This window comes from Palaemon carinicauda, chromosome 6 (assembly GCF_036898095.1).
Source record: "Palaemon carinicauda isolate YSFRI2023 chromosome 6, ASM3689809v2, whole genome shotgun sequence".
Classification (NCBI taxonomy): Eukaryota; Metazoa; Arthropoda; class Malacostraca; order Decapoda; family Palaemonidae; genus Palaemon; species Palaemon carinicauda.
In genome coordinates, this window is record NC_090730.1 from 124,905,873 (window position 1) to 124,917,848 (window position 11,976).

An 11,976-nucleotide genomic window follows, 5' to 3' on the forward strand; every position below is an offset into this window, starting at 1 on the left:
AGATGGATGAAGAAAGATAAGCTGAAATCTGTTGAGATCTCCTGCGGATTCTTTGCCTTTACAAAGGCCACCCATTTTCTCCAAGATGACTCATATTGCCTTCTAGTCGATTTGCACTTGTATTCCTCTAGGAAGTCTATGCTGGCTTTCGAAATCCCGAAGCGCTTTCTCACCGCTAGGGCGAGAAAATCATGAGCTGCAGGGTCTGGGTTTTCTGTAATGAAGCGCAGACAGTCGACTTCTGGACTCGCTGGGTCAGAACTGGATGTGGTAGCGGCACGAACTTCATCTGTAGTTCCAACGCCAAGGGGAACCACATGCTGTTCGCCCACTTGTGGGCCACTATTGCCGCTACCCCCTTGAAGGATCTCAGTTTGTTGAGGACCCTCAACAGAAGGTTGTGAGGAGGGAACAGATAAATCCTGGACCATCTGTTCCAGTCGAGGGACATTGCGTCCACTGCTTCCGCTAAGGGGTCCTCGTACGGGGACACGTACAGAGGCAACTTCTTGTTGTCTTTCGTCGCAAAGAGGTCTATTTGCAGTTCTGGGACTTGATTCAGAATGAAGGAAAATGATCCTGCGTCTAAGGACCATTCCGACTCTATCGGTGTGAACCTGGATAGAGCGTCCGCTGTCACATTGCGGACTCCTTGAAGGTGAACTGCCGACAGGTACCACTTCTTCTTTTCCGCCAATCGGAAAATGGCTAACATCACTTGGTTGAGAGGTGGTGACCTCGACCCTTGTCGATTCAAGCATCTCACAACCACCTCGCTGTCTGTCACCAATCTTATGTGGATCGAGTGACGCGGGGAGACTTTCTTTAAGGTAAGGAGCACTGCCATAGCTTCTAGAAAGTTTATATGAAAGGTCCTGAATAGCTTGGACCAAGTCCCCTGGACTTTTTTCCGATGAGAGTGACCTCCCCATCCCTCCTTTGAGGCGTCTGAGTGAATCGTCAACGACGGGGGAGGTGGCTGAAGAAGAACAGACTTCTTTAGATGTCTGGCTTGGGACCAAGGTCTGAGAAGAGTACGTAGCCGAGGCGGCACTGGTCTTCTCAGGTCTCTTCGCGCGTTTGATGCATACCTTCTCCAAACTCCGGTTGCATCCTTTAGCTGTGCTCTTAGCACTGGGTCTGTCACTGAAGCAAACTGGAGAGAGCCTAGTACCCTCTCCTGTTCGCGTCTTGATATCCTTTCGGAATCTAGAAGTCTCTTGACAGAGCCCGCTATCTCCTTCCTTTTCTTCATTGGGATGGAGAAACTGTGTGACAAAAGGTCCCAGTGGATTCCCAGCCACTGGAACTTTTGGGATGGAGAAAGTCGAGACTTTTTCTTGTTGATCTTGAAGCCTAGGTACTCTAGGAACTGGATCACCTGACTGGAAGCTTGCAAGCATTCGGTCTCGGATGCTGCCCACACCAGCCAGTCGTCCAGGTAGGCTACTACCTGAATTCCCTTTAGGCGTAATTGTTTGAGAGCTGCGCTCGCAATCTTCGTGAAAATCCTTGGGGCTATGTTTAGCCCGAATGGCATGGCTCTGAAGGCGTACAGTTTTCGTTGTAGCCTGAACCCTAGGTAGGGGGAGAGTCGACGGCTGATTGGAATGTGCCAATAGGCGTCTGACAAGTCTATAGAGACTGAGTATGCCCTCTTGGGCAGTAAGGTCCTTATGTGTTGCAGTGTTAGCATCTTGAATTTGCAATTCACTATGAACTTGTTGAGTGGTGACAAGTCCAGAATGACTCTGAGCTTTTCCGAGTCTTTCTTGGGAACACAAAACAGCCTCCCTTGGAATTTGATGGACTTCACCTTTCGGATCACATTTTTCTCCAACAGTTCTTGAACGTACTCCTCCAAAATGGGGGTGGAGTGTTGGAAAAACCGAAGGCATGGGGGTGGAGTGCTGTACCAGCTCCAACCCAGTCCATTCTTGAGTAGGCTTTGGGCCCAGGGATCGAAGGTCCAGCGATCCCAAAATTTCATCAGTCTCCCTCCTACCGGTATCATTTCACTTGGACTGCCGTCCTGAGGTCTTGCCTCCCTGACCACGACCACCTCTGAATCCCCTTCCCCTTGAGGGGCGCCTAGACGAGCCTCTGGCTGCTCCTCTAGGTTTTGCACGAAAGGAAGAAGACTGTCCTTCGAACGTTGGGGCGAATGTGGTTGACTGACCTGGCACCGCCTGGGGTACCCACTGAAAGGCAGTCGGGGTTTGTGCCACCATCTGGGGCACTGGAGGCAAAGGCAATTGCAGTTGCTGTTGCTGTCTATAAGGCTTGGCTGGCCGAGATGGTAGCCTAGTCTTCATATTCTTCCTCTTTGGTTGAGGACCCTCATCCGGGGAAGATTTTCTTTTGATAGCCAGGCCCCACTTCTGGAGAAGATTTCTATTCTCCACGGCGGCCTTATCAACAACCTCTTTGACCACATCGGTAGGGAAAAGGTCTTTTCCCCAAATGTTGGAGGAGATTAACTTCCTTGGCTCGTGTCTCACCGAAGCCCCGGTGAACACGAACTCCCTGCAAGCTCTCCTTGCCTTGACGAAGTTATAAAGGTCCTTCGTCACTGTGGTTAAGTGAGACTTAGCCACTACCATGAACATTTCATGGACCTTGGGGTCACTTGCCATCGTCTCGAGAGTAGTCTGATGAGACATTGAGGCAGCCAGTCTTTCTTTTGTCTCGAACTCTCTTCGTAAAAGAGATTCGGACAGCTTGGGGAGGTCCTCGCCGAATTGCCGTCCGGCAATATCAGCCTCCAACTTTCCCACTGAGAATGTTAGATGGACATCCTTCCAGTCTTTGTGGTCCATAGGTAGAGCCAGCGACAAGGGTTTACACTCCTCCAGGGAGGGGCAAGGCTTGCCGGCCTCGACTGCCTTTAGGACAGCCGCAAACCCTTTCTGTAAAAAGGGGAAGGCTCTATCAGGAGAGGACACAAACGAAGGGAGCTTCTTGCTCAATGCAGCTACCTTCGAATTCGAGAAGCCCCTCTCTTTCATCGAGGATGAAAGTAGGGCTTGAGCCTTAGCGTGGTCCATAACAATGACCTCCTTCGGCTCTGTCTCCTCCCTTGAAGCTGGTTCTTTTCTCAGCCGGACATAGCAGTCCGGATATGATGCCTTGCTGGGCCAGAATTCTACCTCCTCTAGGGGAACTGAACCCAGCTTATCCGAAATGACGATCTTTCCAGTCGTCATCGGCATGTGCTCAGCATACCTCCATGGGTTAGCATCTGAGCATATGGGAAGGTCTTTCACATTGAGCCTTTTCCGGGGCCCATGTGATTCTGCCAGGGACTGCATGCGCAGTTCCATTGCAGCCGCCTTCTCCTGATTCTCCTTCTGCATTTGTTGGATCATTCCAACAATCGAAGAGAGGGCCTGTCCCAGTTCTACTGGGAGGCCAGCCGATGTTGAGGGGATAGGCTCCGGCATCTGAACCGGAGCAGCCGACACCTCGTCGACCTCATCCTCTACGACATCCGGGGTTTGAACTTGATCCTGACCTTCTGCCAGGAGGTCTTCTTCCAAACGATCGTCCAGGTCAGACATCCTGTCACACAACTGGATGTCTTGCATCGCATCTGCGACTTCCTCGTCCACCTGGACTTGATCTTGAAGGATCTCCTCTTGAGGCTGGGGAATCACTGCCTCAGCTGATGCCTGGGGAAAAAGATACGCCCTCATCTTCTCACTTGGAAGATAAGGGCCAGAGGTGTTCTTCTTGAAGCCCCTTACCCAAGTACGAAGCTTTTCCCTAGCTATATCCCTTGATTCCGCCGTTCTAGGGGAATCAAAAGCCTCAGTAATCAGGTTAGTGCATACAGTACATACCTGAGGGTCCCAATACTGGAGATCATCCTTGGAGACAGCGCATGCTGCGTGTCTCCTACAACACTCATGTCCGCAGAGGTTCTTGCTGCGGACATTGCAGAAAACATTTCCGCACTTCGGAGGGTCCTCCTGTAAAGAGAAGAAATTTCCATGAGTATCAAGTGAACTATGTATCACTGGATATGCATAGTATAGCATAACAATTCATAATTGAAAGACACACACTTGTGTTTCCCTCACAACCCATTGTTGCAGCCTTCCGGATAATAAAATCAAAAATGGTTTATCTCTACTAGAGTAACCAATGCAAGGTTTCCAGAGGAAACAGGTGGAGCTCACACCTAGGCAATGATTTTAAAAATCCTGGATAATAGACGGGGAAGAACTCTGCTTCCTGTCTGAGGGCAACAGCAAAGGGCTGTGTAAGAAAACACAATAGTATTAGAAGATACAGTGCTGTACCTAAACTTTTACTATAGTTTTCTTCTTACTGTATATGCTATACAGAAGAATACTAGTACAGTATAGGAGGATTTGTGCCGGCCTGCCTTTGCCGGCCGGCACACACCACAATTAGCTTTAAAGTATACTACTTAACAGCTATAGGGCGGCAGCCCTCTGGTTCAAATGCCTGTGCCGGCGGCAGCAGCTGCCGGCCAGCAACAGCCAGTGTTGGCCGGCAATGATTGCCGGCCAGCAACTACACAAGGTAGTACCCAGCTGCCGGCCACACTCTTGGTGACCGGCAGACAAGGACTGACATAAGCCGGCCGGCAAAGGTACAAGACCGATGCCAGCCGGCAGCAAAAGAACCAGAAGACTACCCCTGCCCGGCTGCCGGCCTCATAGGCCGGCAGCCGGCCTCATAGGCCGGCTGCCGGAACAGGTACAGCACTAGAAGAAAATAGAATGGATGCCGGGATAAGAGTGTACACAACCCCCCAAGCCCGGCAACCGAAAGAGTGCATATAAGGAAGGGGAGAAACTTAATTCAGGCTTCCTTGACCAATGCCGTCCGGCTCTGCCGGCAGGCATGGATGAGGGACCAAGAGAGGTCCGGGCAGCACTCGAAAACATAAGACCCTTGCCGTCCAGCGTCTCTGCCGGCCGGCAATGGGCTTAGTCAATCCATATCCCAACCTATACTAGGTCCAGAAGTAGAATGACATATGGTACAGTAATACCCCTGCCGGCCAGCTCTGCCGGCCGGCAAGGTACAGTACAGTAATGGCTAGGCCATTACGGAGATAGAGGGGGAAGGGACAAGAGGGTCCTGCCAACCTTGCTTTAGTGACAGATCACCCGCAGCCAAGAACTCTGTCTTAGCCTAAGGGAGATCTAAGGGAAAGTGCCAGCGCAGTAGTATAATACCTGCCAGCTTCCAGAGCACCAAAGCAAGGAAGGCGTTGCAACTCCCAAGGGAAGATTTATCCTCCCCGAGAACAGCAACAGGACTTAGTCTGGTCGATCACACAAGAAGGAATCATAACTACAGAAACCTTCGACAGTGACCTAAGGGAGCTCAGCTCCCTTTGTAAGTGTTAGGTCAGCGAGGGAGACTCTGCCCCAAGCCAAACAACACGGACTCAGACTAAAAACTCTGTTGTTCTGTCCCTCTTTGAACCAGACTCAGCAGGAACAGGAAGGTACAGTAACACCCTAGTATAGTTTTATCGAAAATAAATTCGGAAAAAACCACTTAGGGATAAGCCCAAGGCTTAAACAGAGGGAAAGGGATTGCATACCTTCTCCGAAGAAAAGAAAGCAACCGGGGAGTATGATAAAGTATACTAAGGCTCCATAAGCAATTAGCCTAGGCACCAAGAGAATCGATTACCTAATTCACCGAAACTCTCACGTATACAATCTTGGAAATATTCCACACAGTCTAAAATGTATAAAATAGCCTAAAGCTTCAATAAAATTTTAATTACACTCGGAAAAACCATAATCATGCATTAAGTACTAGGACCAAACGACTAGGCTACATGGCCTAGCGTAGGCCAGAATGGCGAATACTTCGCCAAATAATACTAAGCACGAAAGGAAATCCTATGTAAAGCTAAATAGCTAAATTTTATTAAGCAAAACAACCAGGAATGTCACTCTGACTAACTAATTTATACCTAGCGAGTGACAGTGTCCAGGACACCTCTGGTAGGCTACGGCTCTTGTATCAAAGATTAATCCTATTAATCACTCAAAATTTTACCAAGAGCCTACATTTATACATAACAGACACTATACTCAACTTATCCGAGGTCAACGAAGACGAAGAAGCCATGAAAAGCTGAATAAATCCAAGATTTGCGAGAAAAACAGGAAAAAACACCGAGTTGTTAAGCTACACAAAAAGGAATACAGATGGCGCCAGGATTGGCGCCAGGCACGCATACGAATCGGGGGATAGGGAAGCCTTGGGAGCGGCTCCCCTTTTTCTTTCCCGAATTCGTATCTCGTCAATCTCCCTCCTACGAGACGAATCTCTATTCAGGTAGTAGATTACCATGTGACGTGTCTAGAATACGTCCTCTGATATGTCGCGATATCCCTTTCACGAGGGATACTCGCTCCATGAGTTAGAATTCTGGTACCTTAAGGTAAATTCTCTGGGAATATCGCCGTAGTTGTAATATACCCTAGGAAGCTACCCTATAGGAACTTCCATCAGGACGACATGGCTTGAGCCCAAAAATATATATATATATATATATATATACATATATATACGTAGTTATATATCCGTTGCCAGAGAAATATCAATACCGAAACAAGAGTGACATAGGTATCTGCTAAGGACAAAATAAACCCGAATCCAACATGAATCGGCGACAGACTCTCCACTTCCAGATGCAGAACCGAGATTAGGAATCGGAGATGTCGACCCGAACTTTATTGACCCTTTGAGTGGAGGAGGCAGGACTAGAGGGGGGACTGCCCCCTTAAGGGGAGAGATATATGTCGTCTATTCAAGCTGATGCCTTCGATTAGGTCGATTACAGACAAAATATCTCATGAGGAAGTGGAAACGCCGGCGAATATCACCCAACTCCGCGTACCCTAAATTCAAATGTGAGAGAATTTTCTCCTTGGCTTATTTCATTCATATGTAAACATTTACAAATATATACATACATGCACGCACACAAAACACAAACGGGTATATATATGTATCTATCTATCTATCTATCTATCTATCTATATATATATATATATATATATATATATATATATATATATATATATATATATATACATATATTTATATATATATGTATGTATATACATATATATATATATATATATATATATATATATATATATATATATATATATTATATACATATATATATATATATATATATATATATATATATATATATATATATATATATATATATGTATATATGTGTGCGTATGTATATAAAGTTCTATAAAAATCTATACAATAGTGATGTAAGGAATAACTTCACCAATGGAAATAATGGAGATAATGAAACATCTGACCTGGTACTAAACGTAATATCACGAGAAGTAAAGTAAGCATTAAAAGGCGTGATAAGATGTGCAGAAGCAGAAGATGGCCTAACAATTTCTTTAATCATATATGGAGGAGATTTCATAGTAGTAAAATTCGCTGAATTCTACACTTAATGCCTGCAAGAATGCTCTATACCTATAACTTGGAAAACCTTTATCATATACTAATTCACAAAATAAAAAAGGAGACAAAAGACTTGAAAAAAATTTACTCTCCCTAATATATAGAATATTTACAAAGAATATATTAGGCCAAATAGAACGACAGCTAGACTTTAATCAACCACGAGAGCAGGTAGGCTTTACAAGTGGGTATTGAACAACTGACCATTCGCATGTAATTAACAAGCTAATGGAAAAATCAACAGAGTATGACAAGCCACTATGTATGGCATTTATAGACTATGCGAAATCTTTTGATTTTATCAAAACCTCAACAGTAATGAAACTCCTTAAAAACAAGAAATAGAAGAACTTATATTAGCCCACTTAAAGATATCCATACAGGATGTACAGTAATTTTAAAATTACATAAAGACAGCGAGAAAATTCTGATTGAGAAAGGAGTTAAACTGGGGGACCTCATCTCTCCTAAATTATTCACAGCATGCCTAAAAGAAGTTTTTAAGAATTTAGATTTGGAAAATATAGTTATTAATATTAATGGGGGATACCGTAATAACTTAAGATTTGCATATGATTTTGCATTTTTTTTTCGAACGCCTTCACTGGTGGTTGTAGCATGAAGAGGCAAAATTGATAAACATGAACGAACATCACAAAAATAATGAGAATTCATATGTCAAGGATAATTTCATGCTTGTGTCCTTGCCTTTGCATTTATTGTCGAAAGTCAAACAAAAAACAAAGAACAACAAACCACTCATCATTAACCGAACGACCACCATTATTACCCTAATGAAGAAAAAAGCACTATTGCTGGTTCTGCCATTAAAAGGCTTTATCAGATGGTCACTTCAGAGTAATGCAATTTACATTTGTGATAAGCCCGGCATTATAATCTTTCAAATTGAACATAAAACAAAAAACTATTCATCAATACATTTTTATTCCAAAAGCCGACTCTTCGTTAAATATATAACAAGTCGGACATCGACATGATGCAGTTCAAACACTTGAATAGTAAATATATCCCAGTATATCTTATATCATTACCATTGAGTTTGTCACTGTGATAGTACTTGACCTTATGCATATATATGCTGGGTAAATTTATGGGAGCTTAACGTGAAATATGAAATATCACAGGAAGGAGAAAGTATTAATGAGGTAAAATCATTTAAGTATTTAGGAACTATGATCTCCTATACAGGATCTTTAGAATTAAAGGTCTCACTAAACTTTGTCACCATAAACACATTTATCGACCAATTTATGTATTCTCATCTACATTTCTTCACGATCCAGTTAGACATTATCGACATATGCTGTAGAAAAGAAACACAGGAATTAAGAAAATTAGATGGTAAAGAACTGTTTCTACATTTATTTTCCCAAGCCAGGACCAAGGAGGGGCAGGCAATGGCTGCTAATGAATCAGGAGATAGAAATATAGGCTCCCCCAAACCCGCCATCCTTGGATCACAAGGTTGGGTGATGTCCGAACATCTGAGATCCCCTCAGTAGGTCTTTATGACGCATGGAGAGAGAAGCAGGGGCTCTACTGAGAAAATGGTCCCTTCTTTTACCAGTCAGGAAGGGTGCTCTGACACTTGCACGAATTTTTGCCACGAATTTGTCATGGCAAGTCGTGACCTTTTGTGGCACGAACTGGGAGTCTCCCGCACTGTTCACGATGAGTTACGCATACTTCACGATGAGTTCACGACGAGTTCATGAATAGTTCATGAATGCATGCCCGTTCGTGTCCACATTGACAAAACTAGCCGACGAGTTCACAACGAGTTGACACATAGTTTGCGCATAGTTTGTGCACTTCCTGCACTGGCACGACGAGTTTGCGCAATTCGGATGGTGTCGTGCCGACTTGGCCCCGACATATAAAAATGGGGCCTCTCCAACCCTTGGTCATTCTTGAATTGGCTTTGGAAGAGACAACCATGCTTACTGTCAGAGACACCATTGCAAAGAGGAGAAGATACCTATACCTGGCAGCTGCTCTAGCCATTGTTGACGAGCAGCAGAAAAGGCTGGCAGAGGAAGAAGAGAAACAAAAGACAACCCCACCTCGATGAAAGATACAAAGGAAAGTGTGGGTTAGGGAATGGTTAACCAGAAGGCACAAGTTTGGACAGTATGACAGTCTACGGACTGAACTCCACAAGGAAGATCAAAGGGGCAACAAAAATTACCTCAGAATCACAGCTGACCTGTCCCATGAGATGTTTGAGAAGTTAACCCCTCGCCTCCAGAAGCAGTCCACCTTCATGAGGGAACTACTTCAAGTTGGACTCAAGCTGGGTGCCCCCCTCCTCTTTTTAGCCGCTGGATATTCCTATCAAAGTCTGCAGTACAGCTTCAGGGTTGAAGCAAGTACCATCTGCAAGTTCATACCCAAGGTGTGTAAACCCATCATCGCGGTCTACAAGGACGAAGTGCTGCGCTGCCCCAAAACTGAAGAGGATGGGAAGGAAGTTGCTGCCTGGTTCAGTTCCAGATGGAATTACCACAACTGTCTGTGGGCTGTGGACGGAAAGCACATCGCCATAAAGAAGCCACCCAATGCTGGCTCTTACTACTACAACTACAAGGGCTTCCGCAACATTGTACTTATGGCAGTGGTAGATGCGACCTACAAATTCCTCTATGTGGATGTTGGTGCAGAGGGTGGTGCGTCGGATGGAGGAACATTGTGCAATTGTTCCCTGAATGATGCTGTAGGAGAGAACAGAGCTGGAGTGCCTTAACCAGAACCACTCCCTAATGATGACCACCCAGTGCCCTATCACTTCGTAGGGAATGACACCTTTGCTCTCCGAACCTGGATGATGAAACCATTCTCCCATCGGTCACAAGTCCTACGAGAACGCAAATATAGCTACAGGTTGTCTTGTGCCCGACGTGTCATGGAGAATGCTTTTGGAATTTCAATGTCAAAGGTTCCGTTGCTTCTACACATCAGAACCCCAACACTATCATCCTGATCACCATGTGTGCCTGTGTCCTGCACAACCTCATCCTCATCAGATACCCACACGCAATTTCAGAAGTGGACCACGAAGATCCGGACACACATGATCTGATCCCTTGTGGATGAAGGACTGAGGGGCACCTGCAGGGGCTGCTGCTTCTAACCGGCCATCATACCCAGAAGGATGCAAAGGATCAGCGAGACTACCTTTCACATTACTGCATGTCCCCTACTGGTGCTGTCCCTTGGCAAGAAAGAATTATAGTAGCTCCATGAGCTGCATCCACAGTTGTTCCATTTTTTAAATAAAAGAAAGGTTTATTTTTCATGTGTCTTTTTTTTGGCCCTCTATTTTTTAGATTATTTTTTTTTTTTTTATTTATATCTTTTTCAGTTTCTTTCAACTTTATTTTAAGGTTAAAGAGAAAAATAAGGGGTTTGAAATAAGAAAGCATTTTATTTACATTAAAACAGCAAACATCAAATATATACAATTATCACAGTCCAATTATTTACAAATATTTACAACTGTCTCATCTCATCTCATCTCAGTCAGTATCCTTGCTGGTTGTGGTACCGCTGCGTGGGGATGCCTGATGGACTGGGGGGGTGTTGAGTTCCTTAGAGGTGTAGAGGGATGAGGGTGACATGCCCTCTTCTAGGTTGCTCTTGACGGACCACAGGGTCAGGACCAGGAAGCTGAGTGGTGTTAGAGGCATCTTGAATGTGGCTGACAGCGATGACAATGAAGGTGTTGGTGAAGGAGCCTGGACAAGGGTAGCTAACGATAATGAAGTTGTTGGTGAAGGAGCCTGGACAATGGTAGCTGACGGTGCAGGTGGCATCCCTGGTTCCCACTCCGTGGTACGGGGCCAGGAGGACTGGCCTGAAGACTGTGGTGACTGGGGCGGCATCCAGGTTAGAGATGATGGCTGACTGGCTGGACGATGCTGCTGAGGCTGCTGAGTCTGCTGCTGCTGCTCTGGCGGTGCCTGCAAGGTTGCTGGTTGAGGTGGACGCCAGAACTGCTGCTGCTGAGAGGGCTGCCAAGGTTGCTGCTGCTGCGGGCCTGGCGCGGTCATGAGTGGTTGTTGATGTGGCTGCTGGAAGAGCTGACGCCGCTGCCTGTAGTGGTGTACAAGGTTGAGGCAGTGTATCTGGAATTCATGCCAGTATTCCTCCGGGATGGCATGCATGTGGCCTTCCAGCAGGCACGAAAAATCGTGAACGATCTTGTGCTGGCCGGTGAATCTGCTTTGGACATGATCTGAAAGATACAAACATTGTAACAATTTAGTACAGCATTTCAATGCAACGTATTGCATATTCCATGTCAAAACAATGGATGAAACTTGAATACAATCTGCATGTAGACATTGGGATTCTCACATCTTGCACTACATTACTGAGGTCCTTGTGGGTCACCCAGGTGTCGCCGGGTGTGGTGTCTGTGGTTTGGCTGGACCGCTTCCCCTTGCCCTT

At 45.5% G+C, this 11,976-nt stretch overlaps 1 protein-coding gene across 1 annotated transcript; it reads right to left on the minus strand.

Moving 5' to 3' along the window:
• Window positions 1–11,042: 11,042 nt before the first annotated feature.
• Window positions 11,043–11,690, minus strand: LOC137643221 (POU domain, class 6, transcription factor 2-like). The gene has a single exon (XM_068376067.1). The coding sequence runs from the start codon at window positions 11,688–11,690 to the stop codon at window positions 11,043–11,045; it is 648 nt and encodes a 215-aa protein (XP_068232168.1).
• Window positions 11,691–11,976: the final 286 nt, after the last annotated feature.

Coding starts and splice junctions, on each gene's coding strand:
- LOC137643221 (XM_068376067.1), bottom strand. CDS start 11,690: ATGCATGCCATCCCGGAGGAATACTGGCATGAATTCCAGATACACTGC.